This window comes from Coregonus clupeaformis, chromosome 23, assembly GCF_020615455.1.
Source record: "Coregonus clupeaformis isolate EN_2021a chromosome 23, ASM2061545v1, whole genome shotgun sequence".
NCBI lineage: Eukaryota > Metazoa > Chordata > Actinopteri > Salmoniformes > Salmonidae > Coregonus > Coregonus clupeaformis.
Genome location: NC_059214.1, coordinates 4205465 through 4231452, shown reverse-complemented (window position 1 = coordinate 4231452; position 25988 = coordinate 4205465). Strand labels below are relative to the sequence as shown.

Below are 25988 nucleotides of genomic sequence, written 5' to 3'. Positions count from 1 at the left end.
CTTCATCTCTACTAATCTGAAAGCAATATGATTGAAGCCTACTGGGAATTTGCTTTAATCTGTTCAACTCTTTCACGTCATGGGAATGTAAATGGCGTAGGTAGGAGGTTGAATAAGACATTCATATCAGTGTTCATACAACCTCTCTTATCCCTCCCTCTCCCCACAGCACACGGCAGCAGGTGACGAGGGTGGTGGTCAGTCTCTGTCGTCCCCTGGTTCCTGTCTGGAGGACTTCCGTACCACGCCCTTCATTGAGTGTAACGGGGCCAAGGGCACCTGCCACTACTTTGCCAACAAACACAGCTTCTGGCTCACCTCCATCGAAGAGTCCTTCCATGCCGAGCCTGCCTCAGAGACCCTGAAAGCAGGCCAACTCCTCTCACGCATCAGCCGTTGTCAGGTCTGCATGAAGAACCTGTGACCTGCCTCACCCTAAATCCCTGTTGACCCTGTGATGTCATTTCCTGTGACCATACCCCCCTGCCAAACACAATTCAGGAAGTAATTGCCTTTGGCCTTAGGCACAGATCTAGCTTACCCTCCTCAATTCCTAACTTAAGCCATGAAGGGGAAACGCAAAACTAACCTTAGATCAGCGTCTATGGGGCAGCTTCATCCTAATCCCCCGAACTCTGGCTTGTGAGGACTGAAGGACTGTGTGAACACTTCAAGTGGAGAGCAAGTGTCCTGTGTTAAGAAAAAAATCCCTGCCATAAAGTCAACAGCGATATGAAATATACATGTAAATGCTGTTTTTAATTGTTTGTCCTATTTGATATGGTGCTTTCTCTCTAACTTATTACCTCAGCTATAATTATACACCAAACATGTTTAACTGACCATACCAAGAACATACAGCTGAAACAACCAAAGATGCCCGTGTGTACGCACTGCTTAAGTTATTAATCAATCAAATTATTGATTAAATTGATTGCGTGTGTGTAATGCTTCAGTTATTACATTTTTAAAAGTGTGTTTGTTTTATTCAGGTATAAGTGCCAAAGCCACTTCACTAATACTGACCCTCAACCAATTGTAAATGATGAGGTTTAGTTGAGGGTTTTGCTCTTAACATTCAGTATTATTCTGCTTTACATCAAGTGTTCGCACATAACATAACAGCCACTGTGCACTGTTGCTTATGTATGTTAGCTATATATCACTGTTTATGTATCAATATATTTTACATTCACACATTGCTTTGATCACAAAATGCACTGATTTACCTTTTTATATTTATATCCGCTGAATGAACTTGATTCTCATTTTACTCATAACTAAAAACATATTAGTTTGATTTTGTTTTACCATTGACACTAATTATTGACATCACATTTTCATATGAACAGTCAGCTCAGTCTCAGCTGGAATCAAGCCAGCACAGAAATGTAAACAACTCTGTCGAAAGTCTGAGCCGTGAGGACTGGTTGGACCAAATCTGGTCAGCAATCCCTTCTCCAGAGCATGTATTTGTTTATCACATTCTAGGTCCTAGGAAGTAGTCCATGTTGAATCGGCCATTAAAAGAATAACACCAGTTTTATATTGTACATTTCCAACCACTTCAGATTAACAGATTCATTTGGCCATTTGTTCGATGTAATTATGTTGAATACCATTAGGTGCTATGAATCCATAGAAATGTATTGTAATGGAGTCATAACAAAAATACAAATGTTTTGTTTGTTATACTTCTGTTGAATTTGCATTGACGTTCACACCTCAGCTCAAACTACATCACACGGTTTCAAAATGAGAATCTTTATTATCGTATAATCTTTGAAAATATCAAGCACGTTTAAAATGTGTTTTACATATAATGCACATTGTCCAGAGTAGATTAGGTGCAAATGACATAAAAAGGAATTCATAAAAAAATTAACATGCAACAGAACATGCAAACAAAGTGGATTGTTAAACATACATTTAAAACATCCGTACAATATGATTTATTTTCACAATTCAGTGTGCCCACCCTGGTAGTCGAACAATTTGTGGTGTTGAACAACGGCATCTGTGACATTCTCATTCAAGAAATTAAAAATATTAATCTGTGATTGATTTCTAAACAGTTTTGCCTGTGTACCTGTAGCCCATTTACCAACTACACACACATTTTGGCCTGAACTCAATTCCGTGCACATCAGAACCTCAGAAATCCAAGTACTCCTTACTCCATCTCTCCAGAACAGTCCTCGGCATCTCATTGGAAGAATAATGAACCAGCTTGTTTTGATTATGAGTTTGATTGATTGAAAGTGTGTATGTATCAAACGGTCAACGCTGACAAATCTTAGAATCTCTTGGGAGACCAATATGGAGATGGCATGAAAACTCCTCTTCACGATCAGTCTAAAACTCGGTAGTCCCTAGCAACAGGCGGTCCTGGGCCGTTTGCCTGCCCCGCTGCACTCATCCAGGTCCACGGTGGGTGATCCCTCTCTCTCAGTCCTCTTCCTGATGATGGAAGGCAGCACCATGTCAAACAGAGTCTCAAATAGGGGGTCCACGTTATAGCCCGTCTTGGCACTGGTCTCGAAGCACATCTTGTCAGCAGGCAGGCTGTTCGTCTCCTCCATACCCTTGTATCTCAGGATCCTCCAATACAACGCCACTGCGTCCTCCCGGCTCACCTGCTTGTTGACCGACACCCCCGACAGGGAGACGGGAGAGGCTGGAGGGGTGGGGCAGGCAGAAGGTACCCTGGGCTCCCCGGTCCTCTCCCTGTCCCCCTCTCCCTGGTCCTCTGTCAGGCCGTCTTGGGTGGCTCCCAGCTGGGCCTGGAGGTCTGTGAGGTCGGCCTTGTTGCCCACGATGGCGTAGATGCAGTCGTGATTGGCAGTGTCGGTCAGGGACAGGAAGCGCTCCTCCAGCTCAGCCAGGCTCTGCCAGTTGGTCACATCGTAGGTGAGGATGACAGCAGCAGCGCCCCGGCAGTACATGGAGCCCAGCCCGTGGAACTGCTCCCGACCTGGGGGACACACAGGGAAGGATGATCAGAACACGTTATAAGCACATAGGAGAGTAGTTGCATACACAAGAGTCAAAATATATTCATGATTGTGTTCTTATATAGACCAATGAACACCAAGTAAAGGCAAAACAACCACAAGCTTAATATAATGGGCTTCCAAACTACAGGTAGCCTAACACACATTATAGAAGGAGAGAGAGGTAGTGAGAGAAAGAGTGAGACAGTCAATAGCTGAAAAACAAAATCAACCATTGTTATAGAAATATGCAAGAGCTCTTCAGTGTGTGTGTGTCAATACAGCGATCTTATCTTGGAGCCTTTGTGTGAGCGTGGAGTGCTCAGAACATCGGCCAAAGTATGTGCAAAAATCCAGGGAACCTTTGAACAAGGTCCTAATTAAATGTTTCACAGGTTGTAAGATACATTATCTATTTACAAACCTTAGGCCTGAGTATCCAGAAGTAGCCTGCCTGACACATAAAAACCCACCAAAAAGGAGAGCCGACTGAGCTGAAATCGAGTATGAGACATATCCCTAGGATCAACAGAGTTGGGGGAAGGGGAAGATTGTTGTTTGAGAGAACTCTCTCCAGTGTAAAAAGTCAGTTCGGGGCAGTGGGGCTAGGGTTCAATTCTGCCTAGAAACACACAGTACGTAGCAGGGTCATAAACAGAAGACGATACATCTGCTGGGAGGAGGGTCAGTCAGGAAGACAAGTGTTGATCAGGGAGACACTAAACCACACACACCCCTCTTGGTGTGTGTTTGTACAACATGACTCGACACTGCAGGGTTATATTAGGTCCAGTGAGTGGGTTATGGGTGAGTGGGAGGTTGAAGCCTGTGCAGTCACCTTGATCCCTTACCCCCAACCTCGCTACAGTCTTCCCGTCACCTCCCTGTCATGTGACTGAGCAGCCGCCGGCTACTGGCTTTGTAACTTCCACAGGAAGTTGAACCATGTAAAGAGGTACATTTCAGGGATTGTAATGGTAGTGTGTCTGTACTACTATAACCTAACGTAGCAGGCGTAAAAGAAACGCCTCAAACTAGATCCCCCACATTCTGGACTTGACGAGAACTAAAAAAGACATCCAAAAATAAATTTTAAAAAAGGTGGATGAGATTCTCTTCTGCACTGTTCAACCAATCCAGTTAAGATGGAGTGTCGCCTTGTTAACGTCAAAAAACTGAAGTCGCGTCACAGCTTCTGTCTTCCATTTCCCCTGAAAACCGGAACATCCGGTTGTTTACGAGACCACTGAGGCTACTGCCACCAACACATCCTTAGCCTGAAGTAGTGACGTTGAATTGCATAGAATTCTAAGTCAGGCAGAAATGAGCGTTTGGATCAGGAAAGTTTCCTCTCACGACCTCTACTAGCCAGAATGCGGTTACATTCGGCTATTGTTTACATAGTGCATTACGTGCAATGCGTCAACAGATTGAAAATGCAAGCGACAGAACCTACCGGTGCAGCAAAAAGTCGGGTAAACAACACTTTCCTGTGGATACCCTATCTCCACCTCCTACCACCAAAAGGACCAACAGCATGTACAACAGGTAAAGTGTAAATATCATTTTATTCAACATTCTGCCTTATCGAGACTATGGAGTCTTTCAGACTGATATTCATGGAGTAACCATGGTAACAGTCTCATGTTTAGGCAACCACATCCTTTGGTTGAAGTGAGACTGAATGTGTGGGCAAGTGTACGTGTGAGTAGTATGTGTTTGGGAGTATGCGTTTGGCTTTACATTTGTACTGTTCGCTATACTAAAAAGTGTCATGACACGAGTCAGCTATAAAAGTCATCACAGTAGGAACACCCATTGAGTACAGAGAAGAAGGAACCAATCTTGTGGATGTTTGTTAATGTGATGCTCTGTTCCCCTTTCATTTGTTTGGTTTGTGATATCATAGATCTGGCTGACATTCATTCCTTGCATTCAACTGCAAAGTGGGAAAAAAAAACGCGCCTCTTTTCGATGATCGCAGAATCATATCTGTTTCACCAGTCTGGGTATAGCATGCTGTAGGGTGTTCACTCACGGTTCTAGAATGTGAAATGCGGGTAAATTCAAGAGGCTGCTACTAAATTAATGTCTAAATCTATTTCTTTAGCCTATGTCATTATGAATCACAAACAATTAATCATTAGATTGTTCCCTACAATATTGTACTTAACAGTGTTGATTAAATAAGAATGTTACTTTGTTGTGACAGTTACTAGTTTAGACCACACAGCTCTTGGTTGCATCTCTACCATATTTCGGCGTTGGTAACATTAGGAGACATTTCCGCACTTTGGACCAATCAAAATCAACTTGATACCCTCATCACTTTCATCTCCAGATCTGTGGCCATTATTCCTCTAACCCCGGTCACTCAATGTTGAGATGGGCCATTTCTATGGCAATTTAAAGGGGAAGACTCAGAAGTTCACAATGAAAACTGGAACAATTTATTTGGGGGAGGGTAGATATTGAAATTCAGTCTGTTAGCTTTGTTTGTTTATATACAGTGCCGTCGGAAAGTATTCAGACCTTGAGTTTTTCCACATTTTGATACGTTACAGCCTTATTCTAAAATTGATTAAATTGTGTTTCTTTTAATCAATCTATACAATACCCCATATTGACAAAAGAAAAAAACTGGTTTTTAGACATTTTTGCTAATATATTATAAATAAAACATTGAAATATCACATGTATTTAGACCCTTTACTCATTACTTTGTTGAACCACCTTCGGCAGCGATTACAGCATTGAGGGTTCTTGGGCATGACGCTACAAGCTTGGCACACATGTATTTTGGGATTTTCTCCCATTCTTCTCTGCAGATCCTCTCAAGCTCTGTCAGGATGGATGGGCAACGTTGCTGCACAGCTATTTTCAGTTCTCTCCGGAGATGTTAGATCGGGTTCAAGTCCAGGCTCTGGCTGGGCCACTCAAGGACAATCAGAGACTTGTCCCAAAGCCACTCCTGCGTTGTCTTGGTTGTGTGCTTCAGGTCATTGTCCTGTTGGATGGTGAACGTTCGCCCCAGTCGGAGGGCAGGCTGAGCTCTGGAACAGGTTTTCATTAAGGATCTCGCTGTACTTTTCTCCATTCATCTTTGCCTCGATCCTGACTAGTCTCCAAGTCCCTGCCACTGAAAAACATCCCCACAGCATGAGTCCTTTAGGTGCCTTTTGGCAAACTCCAAGCGGGCTGTCATGTGCCTTTTACTGAGTGGCTTCCATCTGCCCACTCTACCGTAAAGGCCTGATTGGTGGAGTGCTGCAGAGATGGTTGTCCTTCTGGAAGTTTCTCCCATCTCCACAGAGGAACTCTAGAGCTCTGTCAGAGTGACCATCGGGTTCTTGGTCACCTCCCTGACCAAGGTCCTTCTCCCCCAATTGCGCAGTTCGGCCAGGCGGCCAGCTCTAGGTAGAGCCTTGGTGGTTCCAAACTTCTTCCATTTAAGAATGATGGAGGCCACTTTGTTCTTGGGGACCTTTTTGGTATCCTTCCCCAGATCTGTGCCTCGACACAATCCTGTCTCAGAGCTCTACGGACAATTCCTTCGACCTCATGGCTTGCTTTTTGCTCTGACATGCACGGTCAACTGTGGGACCTTATATAGACAGGTGTGTGCCTTTCCAAATCATGTCCAATCAATTGAATTTACCACAGGTAGACTCAAATCACGTTGTAGAAACATCTCAAGGATGATCAATGGAAACAGGATGCACCTGAGCTCAATTTCGATTCTCATAGCAAAGGGTCTGAATATTTCTGTTAAGTATTTATATATATTAAAATAAAAACCTGTTTTCGATTTGTCATTCTGGGGTATGGTGTGTAGATTGCTGAGGATTTATTTTTACTCTCCCGAGTGGCACAGTGGTCCTGGTTCGAATCCAGGCTCTGTCGTAGCCGGCCGCGACCGGGAGACCCATGGGGCGGCGCACAATAGGCCCAGCGTCGTCCAGGGTAGGGGAGGGAATGGCCGGCAGGTAGCTCAGTTGGTAGAGCATGGCGTTTGCAATGCCAGGGTTATGGGTTTGATTCCCACAGGGGGCCAGTATGAAAAAGAAAAATAGAATGTATGCTAACTAACTGTAAGTCGCTCTGGATAAGAGCGTCTGCTAAATGACTTAAATGTAAAATGTTTAACCCATTTTAGAATAAGGCTGTAATGTAACAAAATGTGGAAAAAGGGAAGGGGTCTGAATCCTTTCCGAAGGCACTGTGTGTGTGTGAGATATATATACACACACACACACACACACACACACACACACACACACACACACACAACACACACACACACACTGAGGGAAAAAAGTATGAGGGATTTTGTACCACTCCTCTTTGCAGATCTTCTCCAAGTCATTAAGGTTGAGGCTGACGTTTGGCAACTCGAACCTTCAGCTCCCTCCACAGATTTTCTATGGGATTAAGGTCTGGAGACTGGCTAGGCCACTCCAGGACCTTAATGTGCTTCTTCTTGAGCCCCTCCTTTGTTGCCTTGGCCGTGTGTTTTGGGTCATTGTCATGCTGGAATAACCATCCATGACCCATTTTCAATGCCCTGGCTGAGGGAAGGAGGTTCTCACCCAAGATTTGACGGTATATGGCCCCATCCATTGTCCCTTTGATGCGGTGAAGTTGTCCTGTCCCCTTAGCAGAAAAACACCCCCAAAGCATAATGTTTCCACCTCCATGTTTGACGGTGGGGATTGTGTTCTTGGGGTCATAGGCAGCATTCCTCCTCCTCCAAGCACGGCGAGTTGAGTTGATGCCAAAGAGCTCCATTTTGGTCTCATCTGACCACAACACTTTCACCCAGTTCTCCTCTGAATCATTCAGATGTTCATTGGCAAACGTCAGACGGGAATGTACAGTGGGGAAAAAAAGTATTTAGTCAGCCACCAATTGTGCAAGTTCTCCCACTTAAAAAGATGAGAGAGGCCTGTAATTTTCATCATAGGTACACGTCAACTATGACAGACAAATTGAGAAACAAAATTCCAGAAAATCACATTGTAGGATTTTTTATGAATTTATTTGCAAATTATGGTGGAAAATAAGTATTTGGTCACCTACAAACAAGCAAGATTTCTGGCTCTCACAGACCTGTAACTTCTTCTTTAAGAGGCTCCTCTGTCCTCCACTCGTTACCTGTATTAATGGCACCTGTTTGAACTTGTTATCAGTATAAAAGACACCTGTCCACAACCTCAAACAGTCACACTCCAAACTCCACTATGGCCAAGACCAAAGAGCTGTCAAAGGACACCAGAAACAAAATTTTAGACCAGCACCAGGCTGGGAAGACTGAATCTGCAATAGGTAAGCAGCTTGGTTTGAAGAAATCAACTGTGGGAGCAATTATTAGGAAATGGAAGACATACAAGACCACTGATAATCTCCCTCGATCTGGGGCTCCACGCAAGATCTCACCCCGTGGGGTCAAAATGATCACAAGAACGGTGAGCAAAAATCCCAGAACCACACGGGGGGGACCTAGTGAATGACCTGCAGAGAGCTGGGACCAAAGTAACAAAGCCTACCATCAGTAACACACTACGCCGCCAGGGACTCAAATCCTGCAGTGCAAGACGTGTCCCCCCTGCTTAAGCCAGTACATGTCCAGGCCCGTCTGAAGTTTGCTAGAGTGCATTTGGATGATCCAGAAGAGGATTGGGAGAATGTCATATGGTCAGATGAAACCAAAATATAACTTTTTGGTAAAAACTCAACTCGTCATGTTTGGAGGACAAAGAATGCTGGGTTGCATCCAAAGAACACCATACCTACTGTGAAGCATGGGGGTGGAAACATCATGCTTTGGGGCTGTTTTTCTGCAAAGGGACCAGGATGACTGATCCGTGTAAAGGAAAGAATGAATGGGGCCATGTATCGTGAGATTTTGAGTGAAAACCTCCTTCCATCAGCAAGGGCATTGAAGATGAAACGTGGCTGGGTCTTTCAGCATGACAATGATCCCAAACACACCGCCCGGGCAACGAATGAGTGGCTTCGTAAGAAGCATTTCAAGGTCCTGGAGTGGCCTAGCCAGTCTCCAGATCTCAACCCCATAGAAAATCTTTGGAGGGAGTTGAAAGTCTGTGTTGCCCAGCGACAGCCCCAAAACATCACTGCTCTAGAGGAGATCTGCATGGAGGAATGGGCCAAAATACCAGCAACAGTGTGTGAAAACCTTGTGAAGACTTACAGAAAACGTTTGACCTGTGTCATTGCCAACAAAGGGTATATAACAAAGTATTGAGAAACTTTTGTTATTGACCAAATACTTATTTTCCACCATAATTTGCAAATAAAGTCATTAAAAATCCTATAATGTGACTTTCTGGATTTTTTTTCCTCATTTGTTTGTCATAGTTGACGTGTACCTATGATGAAAATTACAGGCCTCTCTCATCTTTTTAAGTGGGAGAACTTGCACAATTGGTGGCTGACTAAATACTTTTTTCCCCCACTGTATTTGTGCTTTCTTGAGCAGGATTTCAGTCCTTCACGGCGTAGTGTGTTACCAATTGTTTTCTTGGTGACTATGGTCCCAGCTGCCTTGAGATCATTGACAAGATCATCCTGTGTAGTTCTGGGCTGATTACTCACCGTTCTCATGATAATTGCAACTCCACGAGGTGAGTTCTTGCATGGAGCCCCAGGCCGAGGGAGATTGACAGTTCTTTTGTGTTTTTTCCATTTGCGAATAATCGCACCAACTGTTGTCACCTTCTCACCAAGCTGCTTGGCGATGGTCTTGTAGCCCATTCCAGCCTTGTGTAGGTCTACAATCTTGTCCCAGACATCCTTGGAGAGCTCTTTGGTCTTGGCCATGGTGGAGAGTTTGGAATCTGATTGATTGATTGCTTCTGCTCCTAATCTCAGCTCGTTACCTGTATAAAAGACACCTGGGAGCCAGAAATCTTTCTGATTGAGAGGGGGTCAAATACTTATTTCCCTCATTAAAATGTAATTCAATTTATAACATTTTTGACATGCGTTTTTCTTGATTTTTTTGTTGTTATTCTGTCTCTCACTGTTCAAATAAACCTACCATTGAAATTATAGACTGATCATTTCTTTGTCAGTGGGCAAACATACAAAATCATCAGGGGATCAAATACTTTTTTCCCCTCACTGTATACATATACACACACACACACACACACACACAATACCAGTCAGAAGTTTGGACACACCTACTCATTCCAGGGTTTTCCTTAATGTTTTACTATTTTCTACATTCTAGAATAATAGTGAAGGCATCAAAACTATGAAATAACATATGGGATCATGTAGTAACCAATGTGTTAAATCAAAATATATTTTATATTTGAGATTCTTCAAAATGGCCACCCTTTGCCTTGATGACAGCTTTGCACACTCTCGGCATTCTCTCAACCAGCTTCATGAGGTAGTCACCTGGAAAGCATTTCAATTAACAGGTGTGCCTTCTTAAAAGTTAATTTGTGGAATTTATTCCTTCTTAATGCGTTTGAACCAATCAGTTGTGTTGTGACAAAGTAGGGGGGTATACAGAAGATAGTCCTATTTGGTAAAATACCAAGTCCATATTATGGCAAGAACAGCTCAAATAAGCAAAGAGAAACAACCTTCCATCATTACTTTAAGACATGAAGGTCAGTCAATACGGAACATTAAGGACTTTGAACGTTTCTTCAAGTGCAGTCGCAAAAAACATCAAGCGCTATGATGAAGACCACCACAGGAATGGAAGACCCAGAGTTACCTCTGCTGCAGAGGATAAGTTCATTAGAGTTACCAGCCTCAGAAATTGCAGCCCAAATAAATGCTTCACAGAGTTCAAGTCACAGACACATCTCAACATCAACTGTTCAGAGGGGACTGTGTGAATCAGGCCTTCATGGTCGAATTGCTGCAAAGAAACTACTACTAAAGGACATCAATTAGAAGAAGAGACCTGCTTGGGCCAAGAAACACAAGCAATGGACATTAGACCAATGGAAATTTGTCCTTTGGTCTGGAGCCCAAATTGGAGATTTTTGGTTCCAATCACTGTGTCTTTGTGAGACGCAGTGTGGGTGAACGGATGATCTCTGCATGTGTAGTTCCCACCGTAAAGCATGGAGGTGGTGTTAGTGTGTGGGGGTGCTTTGCTGGTGACACCGTCTGTGATTTATTTAGAATTCAAGGCACACTTAACCAGCATGGCTACCACAGCATTCTGCAGCGATCTGTTTTGGGCTTAGTGGGACTATCATTTGTTTTTCAACAGGACAATGACCCAAAACACCTTCAGGCTGTTTAAGGGCCATTTAACAAGAAGGAGAGTGATGGAGTGCTGCATCAGATGACCTGGCCTCCACAATCCCCCGACCTCAACCCAATTGAGATTGTTTGGGATGAGTCGGACAGCAGAGTGAAGGAAAAGCAGCCAACAAGTGCTCAGCATATGTGGGAACTCCTTCAAGACTGTTAGAAAAGCATCCCAGGTGAAGCTGGTTGAGAGAATGTCAAGAGTGTGCAAAGCTGTCATCAAGGCAAAGGGTGGCTATTTGAAGAATCTCAAATATATTTTGATTTGTTTAACACTTTTTTTGGTTACTACATGATTCCATGTGTTATTTCATAGTTTTGATGTCTTCACTATTATTCTAGAATGTAATAAAATAGTCAAAATAAAGAAAAACCCTTGAATGAGTAGTTGTCCAAACTTTTAACTGGTACTATACATCTCAGACATAGTCCAAACCTTATTGTTTTTCTGAAGCAATTCTCTATTGAATGAACATATTTTCATAAAACATTAAATTAAATAAGCATTTTATGGTTGAACACCCTACATGATGTGGCCAGAAATTGGAAGATTTGGGGGAAATTACAACAACATCTCTGAGCCCTACTATGTTCTGTCAATCATCCCCTCCCAAAGAATTTCTTCCTTGATTGCGCAATCATATTACTAGATCAACTTCCTATTTTAACCTCTGATGTGGACATAGCACTGTAACTGAGTCAGAAAGCTTAGCCCTTTACAGTAACCCTAACCCAGTGAGTGACTAAAGACAACAGCATCCTGCAGAGAGGTCATGGGGATATGGAACAGGGACAGGAAATCGTGTTTCTGTGGCTCAGTGGTTTTTCTATCTTTCTAAACCAACATCACAGACACTCAGTCACTAGACTGGAGTTAGGCCTAAGCCCCTTACGACTTTTGACAATGCTGTGCAAAGTAAACATACACTCATTTGACCATTTAGTCACCAGTTTCTTACGGTAAGTTGACCAAAATCATGTGGCTGTTGCTAATAGTCATAATATACCCTTGTCGTGTCATATGGCCAAGTCACCTTTCTTTTAGTAGCAGAGATCTCACTCTGGAACTTTGATATTCCCGTAGAGTATATTATGCTCAACAATATAATGAAATATTTGCCGAATCATTTTTTTTTTTCAATATTCATGTTTATAATATTTCAACATTCATAATTTAATGTAAAACCAAATGTTATTGAAATCAAAATACTATTCATATTACAGAGCAAGCGGTAAAGCATCATATGACACCAATTCGGCCTTTGTAGCACCTACAGATGAAACATTATGGAGTCTTAAAAGGAGGCCTGGGTAAAGCCAAAACGTCATAAATATGCCAAATTTGATAAATAATTTCTCAATTATAGTTTTAGATACAAATGTCAAATATATGTGAAGAATCCTTCCTCCAAAAGGCCCATTCTAAGGATTACATTTCTAGAAAATCCCCAAAATCATGGTCTATTTTTCTTCTGGTTTCGTAAGGGATCACTAAATAGGCCAAATATTTACTCTTTGTAAATATGGGCCCAGAATGGTCAAAATGTAGGTCATATATCCTGACCTCACATCTCACCTGTTATTATAGAATATCAGAAAGTGCCAATTTGATACAGATAACCAAACCAATGGCAGTCATTATTTCCAGGTTACAACCTATGAGGAGGGCCTCGGGCCTTAGCCCCACAAGTGTGCCAATCAGGCTTTCAAAATCACTGAATGTAGAGTTTAGGCCTATGTGTCTTTCAGGTCTAATCAACCAAAACCTTATTCAATGAAACTCTGGTAAATTAAATATCGCAATGTTAGTCACCATTGCATCATGCATTACGTGCGCCACATCTAGACTTCTGCAAATGTGATTGTGTAACCCTGAGATTGCAGTCTATGATTGGGTAACCCTGGAATAAACTGATTGTCATTATTACAAATTGTTGACTTGATTTGTTGTATTTTGTCACTCCTTATATCAACTGGTCCTTGTTTTTGTACATTTGGTAAAAATCTTTAAAAATCAACAGTGTTGGCTGTTGGGCATTGCCCCCAGCCATGCCAGAAGATGCCGACCCTACAATTCACTTGTTTACACTGAGTAGCACTGGGGTCGGAAGGTAACCATGGTTAACCTACATTAAGACACTGTGGAGACGGGGCGAGATATGGGTTGGAAAAATGTAGCTCAATGCAGGGATGGGATATGCCAATGTACTCCAAATTTGACCTTTAACCACACTGCTCCATCGAGAATATTAAAATAGTACACATTTTCCCAGAAAACGGCCCTTTTCGTCCTCATGCTAGGAAGCAGTAGCCACATCAGCCATTAGGAATGGCACATCGCGTTGAACAACAAAGGAGCTGATTGGCTGACACTGCCATTCCAAAATGGCTGCGGTGGCTACTGCTAGCTACACTAAAACATATACAAGGGGTCGGAAAGTATTCAGACCCCTTGACTTTTTCCACACTTTGTTACGTTAGTCTTATTCTAAAATGGATTAAATATACTTTTTTAGTCAGCAATCTACACACAATACCCCATAATGACAAAGCAAAAAACAGTTTAGAAATGTTCCCAATTTATACAAAATGAAAAACAGAAATGCTTTATTTACATAAGTATTCAGACCTTTTGCTAGGAGACTCGAAATTGAGCTCAGGTGCATCCGGTTTCCATTGATCATCTTTGAAAGTCCACCTGTGGTAAATTCAATTGATTGAACATGATTTGGAAAGGCACACACACACACACCTGTCTATATTAAAGGTCCCACAGTTGACAGTGCATGTCAGAGCAAAAACCAAGCCATGAAGTCGAAGGAATTGTCCGTAGAACTCAGACAGGATTGTGTCAAGGATCTGGGGAAGGGTACCAAAAAATGTCTGCTGCATTTAAGGTCCCCAAGAACACAGTGGCCTCCATCATTCTTAAATGGAAGAAGTTTGGAACCACCAAGACTCTTCCTAGAGCTGGCAGCCAGGCCAAACTGAGCAATCGGGGGAGAAGGGCATTGGTCAGGGAGGTGACCAAAAACCAGATGGTCACTCTGACAGAGCTCCAGAGTTCCTCTGTGGAGATGGGAGAACCTTCCAGAAGGACAACTATCTCTGCAGCACTACACCAATCAGGCCCTTATGGTAGTGACCAGACGGAAGCCACTCCTAAGTAAAAAGGCACATGACAGCCCGCTTGGAGTATGCCAAAAGGCACCTAAAGGACTCTCAGACCATGAGAAACAAGATTCTCTGGTCTGATGTAACCAAGATTGAACTCTTTGGCCTGAATGCCAAGCGTCACGTCTGGAGGAAACCTGGCACCATCCCTACGGTGAAGCATGGGGGTGGCAGCATCATGCTGTGGGGATGTTTTTCAGCGGCAGGGACAGGGAGACTAGTCAGGATTGAAGGAAAGATGAACGGAGCAAAGTACAGAGAGATCCTTGATGAAAACCTGCTCCAGAGCACTCTGACCTCAGACTGGGGCGAAGGTTCAGCTTCCAACAGGAAAACGACACTAAGCAACAGCCAAGACAACTTATGAGTGGCTTCGGGACAAGTCTCTGAATGCCCTTGAGTGGCCGAGCCTGAGCCCGGACTTGAACCTGATCGAACATCTCTGGAGAGACCTGAAAATAGCTGTGCAGCAACGCTCCCCATCCAATCTGCCAGCCTCGCGACTAGCTCTTAGGAAAATGTGTGGTATTTTGTTTTTGTATGTATAATTTTTTACATTATTAGCTCAGAAAGTGTTTTGTATCATTACATACAACCGGGAATCCTTTGTTTGCTCTCCAAAAGGGCGATTGAACTGATTCCAGCGGCTGACCCAAAACATCGCCGGCGGAGGAGAGGCACTCGGAGCGGCCTGCTGGTTCGACTTAGGAGGCGCGCACACCACCCACTGCTTCCAAGTATACTACTCGCTAATGTTCCGTTTTTGGATAACAAGGTCGACGAGCTCAGGGCAAGGATTTATTTCCAGAGAGACATCAAGGCCTGTAACATATTTTGTTTCACGGAAACGTGGCTTTTTGGGGATATTCTATCGAAATCGGTCCAGCCAGATGGGTTCTCAGTTCATTGCGCAGACAGAAATAAATATCTCTCCGGGAAGCAGAAGGGCGGAGGTGTGTGTGTTTCATGATTAACGACTCATGGTGTAATTGTAGTAACATACAGGAACTCAAGTCCTTTTGTCCTCTGTAGCTCAGCTGGTAGAGCACGGCGCTTGTAACGCCAAGGTAGTGGGTTCGATCCCCGGGACCACCCATACACAAAAATGTATGCATGCATGACTGTAAGTCGCTTTGGATAAAAACGTCTGCTAAATGGCATATTATTATTATTATTATTATTATTATTATTATTAGAATACCTCACAATCAAATGCCGACCGTATTATCTCCCAAGACAATTTTCTTCGGTTAAAGTCACGGCCGTGTATATCCCCCCTCAAGCCGATACCACGACGGCCCTCAAAGAACTTCACTGGACTTTATGCAAACTGGAAACCACATATCCTGAGGCTGTATTTATTGTAGCCGGGGATTTTAAGAAAGCAAATTTGAGGACACGGCTGCCGAAGTTCTATTAACATATCAACTGTTGTACTAGGGCTGCTAAAATCCTCGACCATTGCTATTCGAACTTCCGGGACGGTTATAAGGCCCTCCCTCACCCTCCTTTCGGCAAATCTGCCCACGACTCCATTTTGCTCCTCCCTTCCAATTGGCAGAAACTCAAACAGGAAGTACCCGTGCTAACGACTATTCAATGCTGGTCTGATCAATCTGAATCCACGCTTCAAAATTGTTTTGATCATGCGGACTGGGATATGTTCCACTCCGCAAGGCAATTAAACTGGCAAAACATCAGTATAGAGACAAAGTGGAGTCGCAATTCAACAGCTCAGGCACGAGACGTATGTGGCAGGGTCTACAGACAAATCACGGACTACAAAAGGAAAACCAACCACGTCGCCGACGTCTCGCTTCCAGACAAGCTAAACACCTTCTTCGCCTGCTTTGAGGATAACAGTGTCACCGACGAGGCCCACTACCAAGGACTGTGGCCTCTCCTAAGACATTTAAGCATGTTAACCCCCGCAAAGCTGCCGGCCCAGACAGCATCCCTAGCCGCGTCCTCAGAGCATGCGCAGACCAGCTGGCTGGTGTGTTTACGGACATATTCAATCTCTCCCTTTCACAGTCTGCTGTCACCACATACTTCAAGATGGCCACCATTGTTCCTGTACCCAAGGAAAGCAAAGGTAACTGAACTAAATGACTATCGCCCCGTAGCACTCACCTCTGTCATCATGAAGTGCTTTGAGAGACTAGTCAAGGATCATATCACCTCTACCTTACCTGTCACCCTAAACCCACTTCAATTTGATACCGCCCCAATAGATCCACAGACGATGCAATCGCCATCAAACTGCACAATGCCCTATCCCATCTGGACAAGAGGAATACCTATATAAGAATGCTGTTCATTGACTATAGCACAGCATTCAACACCATATTACCCTCCAAGCTCATCATTAAGCTTGAGGCCCTGGGTCTGAACCCCGCCCTGTGCAACTGGGTCCTGGACTTCCTGACGGGCCACCCCCAGGTGGTGAAGGTAGGAAACAACGTCTCCACTTCACTGATCCTCAACACTAGGGCCCCACAAGGGTGTGTGCTCAGCCCCCACCTGTACTCCCAAGTTTGCAGGCGACACAACAGTAGTAGGCTTGATTACCAACAATGACGAGACAGCCTACAGGGAGGAGGTGAGGGCTCTGGGAGTGTGGTGCCAGGAAAATTACCTCTCAACGTCAACAAAACAAAGGAGATGATCATGGACTTCAGGAAACAGCAGAGGGTGCACCCTCCTATCCACATTGAAGGGACCGCAGTGGAGAAGGTGGAAAGCTTCAAGTTCCTTGGCGTACACGTCACTGACAAACTGAAATGGTCCACCCACGCAGACAGTGTGGTGAAGAAGGCGCAACAGAGCCTCTTCAACCTCAGGAGGCTGAAGAAATTTGGCTTGGCACCTAAAACCCTCAAACTTTTACAGATGCACAATTGAGAGCATCCTGTTGGGCTGTATCACCGCCTGGTATGGAAACTGCACCGCCCGCAACCGCAGGGCTCTCCAGAGGGTGGTGCGGTCTGCCGAATGCATTACCGGGGGCAAACTACCCGCCCTCCAGGACACCTACAGCACCCGATGTCACAGAAAGGCCAAAAATATCATCAAGGAAGTCAACCACCCGAGCCATTGCCTGTTCACCTTGCTATCATCCAGAAGGCGAGGTCAGTACAGGTGCGTCAAAGCTGGGACCAAGAGAATGAAAAACAGCCTCTATCTCAAGGCCAACAGACTGTTAAATAGCCATCACTAGCACATTAGAGGCTGCTGCTGCCTATTGAAATCACTGGCCACTTTAAGAAATGGAACAATAGTCACTTTAATAATGTTTACATTCACTACTCATCTCATATGTATATACTCTATTCTATAATATTCTACTGTATCTTAGTCCATGCCGCGCTGTCATTGCTTGTCCATATGTATATATTCTTCAATTCCATTCCTTACTTAGATTTGTGTGTATTGGGTATATGTTGTGAAATTGTTAGATATTACTTGTTAGATATTACTGCACTGTCGGAGCTAGAAGCACAAGCATTTTGCTACAACCGCAATAACATCTGCTAAACACGTGTATGTGACAAATAAAATTTCATTTGATTTTGATTTGAAACACACAGCCAAGACAATGCAGGTGTGGCTTCGGGACAAGTCTCTGAATGTCCTTGAGTGGCCCAGCCAGAGCCCGGACTTGAACCAGATCGAACAGCTCTGGAGAGACCTGAAAATAGCTTTGCAGCAACGTTCACCATCCAACCTGACAGAGCTTGAGAGGATCTGCAGAGAAGAATGGGAGAAACTCCCCAAATACAGGTGTGCCAAGCTTGTAGCGGCATACCCAAGAAGACTCAATGCTATAATCGCTGCCAAAAGTGGTTCAACAAAGTACTGAGTAAAGGGTCTGAATACTTATGTAAATGTCATCAATTTATTTTTATTTTTATAAAATTAGCAAAAAACCTGTTTTTGTTGTCATTATGGGGTATTGTGTGTAGATTGATGAGGAAAAAATACAATTTAAATCAATTTTAGAATAAGGCTGTAACGTAACATAATGTGGAAAAAGTCAAGGGGATTGAATCCTTTCCGAAGGCACTGTATATACACACACACACACAGGTTTGTGGACACCACTTCAAACTAGTGGATTCAGCCATTTCAGCCACATGCATTGCTGACAGGTGTATAAAATTCGAGCACAACGCCATGCAATCTCCATAGACAAACATTGGCCTTACTGAAGAGCTCATTGACTTTCAACGTGGCACCATCATAGGATGCCACCTTTCCAACAAGTCAGTTTGTCACTCTGCTAGAGCTGCCCCGGTTAACTGTAAGTGCTGTTATTGTGAAGTGGAAACGTTTAGGAGCAACAACGGCTCAGCCGCGAAGTGGTAGGACACACAAGCTCACAGAACGGGACCGCTGAGTGCTGAAGCGCATAAAAATTGTCTGTCCTCGGTTTCAACACTCACTACAGAATTCCAAACTGCCTCTGGAAGCAACGTTGTTCGTCGGGAGCTTCATGAAATGGGTTTCCATGGCCGAGCAGCCGCACACAAGCCTAAGATCACCATGTGCAATGCCAAGCTTGCCGCAATTGGACTCTGGAGCAATGGAAACGCGTTCTCTGGAGTGATTAATCACGCTTCACCATCTGGCAGTCCGACGGACTAATCTGGGTTTGGCGGATGCCAGGAGTACGCTACCTAACCGAATGCATAGTGCCAACTGTAAAGTTTGGTGGAGGAGGAATAATGCTCTAGGGCTGTTTTTCATGGTTCGGGCTAGGCCCTTTAGTTCCAGTGAAGGGAAATCTTAACGCTACAGCATACAATGACATTCTAGACAATTCTGTGCTTCCAATTTTGTGGCAACAGTTTGGGGAAGGCGCTTTCTGTTTCAGCATGACAATGCTGCGTGCACAAAGCGAGGTCCATACAGAAATGGTTTGTCGCGATCGGTGTGGAAGAACTTGACTGGCCTGCACAGAGCCCTGACCTCAACCCCATCAAAAACCAAGTCCCCGCAGCAATGTTCCAACATCTAGTGGAAAGCCTTCCCAGAAGAGTGGAGGCTGTTATCATAGCAAATGGGGGACCAACGACATATTAATGTCAATGATTTTGGAATGAGATGTTCGACAAGCAGGTGTCCACATACTTTTGTTCATCTAGTGTAGAATGAGGACGAAAAGGGCAGTTCTCCTAGCATTATTTCAAAGCCTTCCCAGAAGAGTGGAGGCTGTTATCATTGCAAATGGGGGACCAACGACATATTAATGTCAATGATTTTGGAATGAGATGTTCGACAAGCAGGTGTCCACATACTTTTGTTCATCTAGTGTAGAATGAGGACGAAAAGGGCAGTTCTCCTAGCAGTATTTCAAATCTTCTCTATGTATCAGTGTGAATAAAGGTAACCTTTGGAGTACAGTGGCATATCCCATTGCTGCATTAAGGTACTTTTCCAACCCATATCTTGCTCCGGCCCACCGTGTCCATGTTTTAGTATAGCGCTATATAAAATCATGTGATATAACTTCATCCACAGTGCTAACTACAACATGCTATGGTTTTTTGAAAATTAATAGATTAGCCATGATTTCAAGGCATTTTAATTGACTCTGCACAATATGATCTAGTCAAAACGTAATAGGCATCGACTTGTCTGACATTGTAATACTTGTCCAGTAGCTTATTTAAACTGGTAAACCAGATTACTAATCTAACACTCAGTCATGAAAGGGGCTGTCCAGGCCAAGCAACCCTCCAATTTACCCACCAAAAAGTGACATATCATATTGACACATAGCTATATGTGCTAAACATTATTGTTCGGGGGTGCTAATGTGAAACATGGCCTTTAAACGTTGAACACGTAAACACTGTGGAAATCAAAAGAGCTGACCATTGTAAAGAGCCTATTCAGGCTACACTGATTGTTAAACGTGCAGAGGTTTACTCTAAAAAGGCGGTGGAGATCAAACATTGAGGAAAGTAAAGTCTAAGACCAACTAAACGAGCCCTTACTCATGACAGTCAATATTGAACACCTTACCAGCAGTGTCCCAAATGGAGATATTGTAGGGTCCCCACTGTTTGAGGAAAAACGCCCCTCCGACGGTGCTGATGGTGTCTTTAAATTTCTTCTCCGTGTACCTGTGGAGCAGCGAGGTCTTCCCAACGTTCATGTCGCCCAGAATGACAACCTTGACGTCGGGCTTCTTCATCTTGGAAAGATCGGGCATGGTTCTTGACCCGCGCCGCTTGGCAGCCCTCCTCGGGGGTCTAGCAGAGACACACTCAATGCTGTACTTCACTTTCATTTAAAAGCACTAGTTTACAGATAAAGTGCAGATTGTCATCTTGACATCGACCGATTAAAACCCACGGAAATCGTCCTGGTTGTTCGATATTACTCAAGCGATTAAACAATCAACATCTCGATATAACAAGCACGAGAGGTCAGACGACCACAGCTCTTCCCTCTCTCTCGTCCACAAAAGTTGTTATGAAACCGGACGTTGATTTAAAAGCTTGAAGGGTCATGGCTAGAAGGGATCCAGCTTTTGTCAAATTGATGTCAGATTTCACTTTACCTAAGAGGTTAGGAGAATTTACGCAGCAAGTGTTGAGAATGAACGTAGCAGGTTAAGAGAATTAGGTTAAGGTTAGGAAAGGCTTGGAGGGTCATGGCTAGAAGGAATCCAGCTTTAGTCAAATGAACATAAGATTTCACTTTTCATAGCAGGTTAGGAGAACTTAAAGGAAAACTCCTCCGGAAAACTATATTTTGGTATTTGTTTCATTAGTCCATTGTTGACATAGTCCCAAAATGTTTTGCTTGTCAGCAATCAAGTTTTCAAGCTATGTAACTTTCAAAATACAGAAATCATCCACGTATGATGCATTTTGCATCATTTGATGCAAAATGCATCATACAGGGATGATTTCAATATGATAATGAGGGGGTGTCAAGCAAAAAAAAAAGTCAAACATTTGTGGGTGGTATCTAACAAACCATTGGTTGATCAATGCCACAGGTTGTTGATCAATTGCGTTTGCCTGGGCTGAGTTCAGTATGACAGAACGTGTTCAACGTTTAAAGGCCATGTTTCACATTAGCACCCCCGAACAATAATGTTTAGCACATATAGCTATGTATCAATATGATATGTCACTTTTTGGGGGGGAAATTGGAGATAGAATCTACTATATGCTGCTGTGTCGCATGTGCACCATATAAACACAAAAATAACAAATGGAACATTGTCCTTGCTTGATGTAGAAATAGGTGAACAGTTTTGGAACACTGAGCCATTGACTGCCTGCCTGCGCCAGGTGGCTGTGTTTGTTACAAGTGGGTTGCTTTTGACAATAAATCACCAGACTACAGCCATATAGTTTTGAACCTAGAAGAAGATCAAGGAGTAGGCAAGAAGGAGTTGACTGGGATGGGCGAGAGGAATGTCCAGTTGGCCCGAAAAGCATGGTAAGCAAACTTTACTGAGTGTCAAGCTAGCTAGCTTGGCTACAACTGATAAAATTGAGTTGGCTAGCTAGCTGCGTTTTACAGCCAGACTCTCAGTTTTACACTTAGCTAGCTAGATAATGAACTAAACTGCAATTATCATAAACCATTATTATCTAGCTAGCTACAGTAGCTAAATATCTGTCAGATATAAAGCAAGTAGGATTGTGGCATATCAGAAGCAATGCATGTTGGCTAACTCACGTTAACTAGATCACTTATTAAGCAACAGAGTGGATACTTAATTAATAAGCTAGCAGCTAGCTAACTGCAGTCAAATAAGGAGGAGCATGTTGTCATGTTGGAATAAATCACCCATGTGAAGCTAGCCACAATACAGATTAGCCACAATAATTGAATTTGCTGTTCGCTTTAGCAATTGTTATTGAGATGAGACCTGGTTCCATAAAATAAATATATTTGCTAGTTATAAATTCATATGTATGCCATGTAATTTGTCATAGCCGTTATCACAAAGTGGCCTGCATACTTTATATCAGATCAATTGAATGTGAAATAGGCAAACTGATACATGAATCCTAAATACAGGTACCATTTTCTTTTGTCAATCTATGCAGGTTTGTCATCTGATTTCTTGGAGCCTGGTGGAGATAGATGCAACCATACTACAAGGCAGGACATTTCTCTGCATCCAGGTTGAGGCTTGCTACCAGCAGGAACATGAAGCACTCTGTCAGTAAGTCATGATATTGTTTTCCTTTACATTGCATGATACTAGGCAGGAGGCCCTGGGCCAGTGGGAGGTCACGGATGCGGGCTCTTTCTCTCTCTATTTCTAGCACTCACTACCTCTATCCATCTCTCTCCAGGTGCTACAGAGACAGAATGGTCCAAGGACCTCCAGAGCCTTCTGAACAACTACCTGCAATCTCTCCAGAGCACAGAGAAGTAAGCTACACTTATAATAGTATACTTGATGCACTGTACTACACTTCACTGTGGCAGTCTGCCTGTGTGATGACATAGCATATTATCCAGAGCCACTGGTTGGATTGGATTTACTGTCCTCACACCAAAACTCATGTTCCCTGTAAAACTTTTCCATAGCCCAGCAGACTTTTATTAAAACTAACATGTCCATCCCCCTATCCCCAAGTGATTCTGCTGGGCTATGGAACTGTAGAACAGCACATAAACAAACCTGCCACCCTGTTGTCAGCTATAGGCAGACAGTTCCCAGAGGAAGGATGCAACTATCAAGGCTTTCAAAGGCCACATTTTGGGGATGAATAAATGCAATAGTTTTGTATAAACTCATTTAAATGTTATTGTTAGATTACAAAACAATAACTTTATCATAGCATGTGTGTCACTAACTTTTACTAACTTCTGTGGTAACTTAAACACAAAGACAACACTTGGAGATTATGATTCAAAAGGTCTAAAGGAAATGCAAGTCTCGTGTCCATTTTTATTAATGTATATCAGACATCACACAGGTGTGTAAAAAAATTAATATATATATATATATATATAAATATATATATATATATATATTAGTATTTGATCCCCTGATGATTTTGTATGTTTGCCCACTGACAAAGAAATGATCAGTCTAATTTTAATGGTAGGTTTATTTGAACAGTGAGAGACAGAATAACAACAAAAAAATCCAGAAAAACGCATGTCAAAAATGTTATAAATTGATTTGCATTTTAATGAGGGAAATAAGTATTTGACCCCCTTTCAATCAGAAAGATTTCTGGCTCCCAGGTGTCTTTTATACAGGTAACGAGCTGAGATTAGGAGCACACTCTTAAGGGAGTGCTCCTAATCTCAGCTTGTTACCTGTATAAAAGACACCTGTCCACAGAAGCAATCAATCAATCAGATTCCAAACTCTCCACCATGGCCAATAACAAAGAGCTCTCCAAGGATGTCAGGGACAAGATTGTAGACCTACACAAGGCTGGAATGGGCTACAAGACCATCGCCAAGCAGCTTGGTGAGAAGGTGACAACAGTTGGTGCGATTATTCGCAAATGATAAAAACACAAAAGAACTTTCAATCTCCCTCGGCCTGGGGCTACATGCAAGATCTCACCTCGTGGAGTTGCAATGATCATGAGAACGGTGCGGAATCAGCCCAGAACTACACGGGAGGATCTTGTCAATGATCTCAAGGCAGCTGGGACCATAGTCACCAAGAAAACAATTGGTAACACACTACGCCGTGAAGGACTGAAATCCTGCAGCGCCCGCAAAGTCCCCCTGCTCAAGAAAACACATATACATGCCCGTATTTGCCAATGAACATCTGAATGATTCAGAGGAGGACTGGGTGAAAGTGTTGTGGTCAGATGAGACCAAAATGGAGCTCTTTGGCATCAACTCAACTCGCTGTGTTTGGAGGAGGAGGAATGCTGCCTATGACCCCAAGAACACCATCCCCACCGTCAAACTAGGAGGTGGAAACATTATGCTTTGGGGGTGTTTTTCTGCTAAGGGCACAGGACAACTTCACCGCATGAAAGGGACGATGGATGGGGCCATGTACCATCAAATCTTGGGTGAGAATCTCCTTCCCTCAGCCAGGGCATTGAAAATGGGTTGTGGATGGGTATTCCAGCATGACAATGACCCAAAACACACGGCCAAGGCAACAAAGGAGTGGCTCAAGAAGAAGCACATTAAGGTCCTGGAGTGGCCTAGCCAGTCTCCAGACCTTAATCCCATAGAAAATCTGTGGAGGGAGCTGAAGGTTCGAGTTGCCAAACGTCAGCCTCGAAACCTTAATGACTTGGAGAAGATCTGCAAAGAGGAGTGGGACAAAATCCCTCCTGAGATGTGTGCAAACCTGGTGGCCAACTACAAGAAACGTCTGACATCTGTGATTGCCAACAAGGGTTTTGCCACCAAGTACTAAGTCATGTTTTGCAGAGGGGTCAAATACTTATTTCCCTCGTTAAAATGCAAATCAATTTATAACATTATTGACATGCGTTTTTCTGGATTTTTTTGTTGTTATTCTGTCTCTCACTGTTCAAATAAACCTACCATTTAAAATTATAGACTGATCATTTATTTGTCAGTGGGCAAACGTACAAAATCAGCAGTCAATAAATTAAATGTAATACAATGGCAATCCGGGTTATATGTTAAAATCCTACATATGAACTGCCGACATTATTACGGATATTAATTGATAATGATGGAAAATAAGACATGCAAGATATTTGAATAGATATATATTTTTTAATAGTTATATATAGAGGTGACAGCATTGGAAATGCTTTTGGCGGTTAATCTGCTTCTGTTTTGTGCGTGGCACTGTGTGCTGTTTTCGATGGATGGGTCCTGGCCTCTCAGGGCCCTAGGGATCCGGAGGGATGTGGGTGGGATGCCGATCACTGGGATGACGGCTCAACTTGGGATGGGGAGGGGCTTTAGCGGGGGAATTAGTGGAGAACAATTGAAGGGATACTTAGTAGCAATGCAAATATCATGGTACAGCTACAGTGGGGAGAACAAGTATTTGATACACTGCCAATTTTGCAGGTTTTCCTACTTACAAAGCATGTAGAGGTCTGTAATTTTTATCATAGGTACACTCCAACTGTGAGAGACGGAATCTAAAACAAAAATCCAGATAATCACATTGTATCACATTGTATGATTTTTTAAGTAATGAATTTGCATTTTATTGCATGACATAAGTATTTGATACATCAGAAAAGCAGAACTTAATATTTGGTACAGAAACCTTTGTTTGCAATTACAGAGATCATACGTTTCCTGTAGGTCTTGACCAGGTTTGCACACACTGCAGCAGGGTTGGCCCACTCCTCCATACAGACCTTCTCCAGATCCTTCAGGTTTCGGGGCTGTCGCTGGGCCGGGCAACGAAGGAGTGGCTTCGTAAGAAGCATTTCAAGGTCCTGGAGTGGCCTAGCCAGTCTCCAGATCTCAACCCCATAGAAAATCTTTGGAGGGAGTTGAAAGTCTGTGTTGCCCAGCGACAGCCCTAAAACATCACTGCTCTAGAGGAGATCT

The 25988-nt window shown here is 43.3% G+C and overlaps 2 protein-coding genes and 1 long non-coding RNA gene across 3 annotated transcripts in view; 2 read left to right on the top strand and 1 right to left on the bottom strand.

Moving 5' to 3' along the window:
• Positions 1–2060, top strand: part of LOC121536378 (collagen alpha-2(IV) chain) — a 110036-nt gene extending 107976 nt beyond the window's left edge. Inside the window, exon 47 of the mRNA XM_045206502.1 lies at positions 170–2060. Within this exon, the coding sequence (XP_045062437.1) occupies positions 170–424 (255 nt within the window). The 3' untranslated portion in view covers positions 425–2060. The remainder of the gene's footprint in view (positions 1–169) is intronic.
• Positions 1749–20970, bottom strand: LOC121536492 (ras-related protein Rab-20-like). Its single transcript, XM_041843809.2, has 2 exons — positions 20502–20970; positions 1749–2974 (listed from the first exon to the last, which is right to left on the bottom strand). The coding sequence occupies exons 1-2, from the start codon at positions 20767–20769 to the stop codon at positions 2373–2375; spliced, it is 870 nt and encodes a 289-aa protein (XP_041699743.1). The 5' UTR covers positions 20770–20970; the 3' UTR covers positions 1749–2372.
• Positions 20971–21819: 849 nt separating this feature from the next.
• Positions 21820–22890, top strand: LOC121536385. Its single transcript, XR_005994862.1, has 3 exons — positions 21820–21935; positions 22553–22671; positions 22805–22890. It is a non-coding gene; the product is annotated as an uncharacterized LOC121536385 (long non-coding RNA).
• The last annotated feature ends 3098 nt before the right edge of the window (positions 22891–25988 follow it).

Bases quoted from the DNA above. Each gene is read 5' to 3' on its own strand.
- LOC121536492 (XM_041843809.2), bottom strand. From the start codon at position 20,769: ATGAAAGTGAAGTACAGCATTGAGTGTGTCTCTGCTAGACCCCCGAGG. The intron at 2,975-20,501 runs GTAAGGTGTTCA...TGTGTCCCCCAG, and splicing joins CTCCATTTGGGACACTGCTG to GTCGGGAGCAGTTCCACGGG.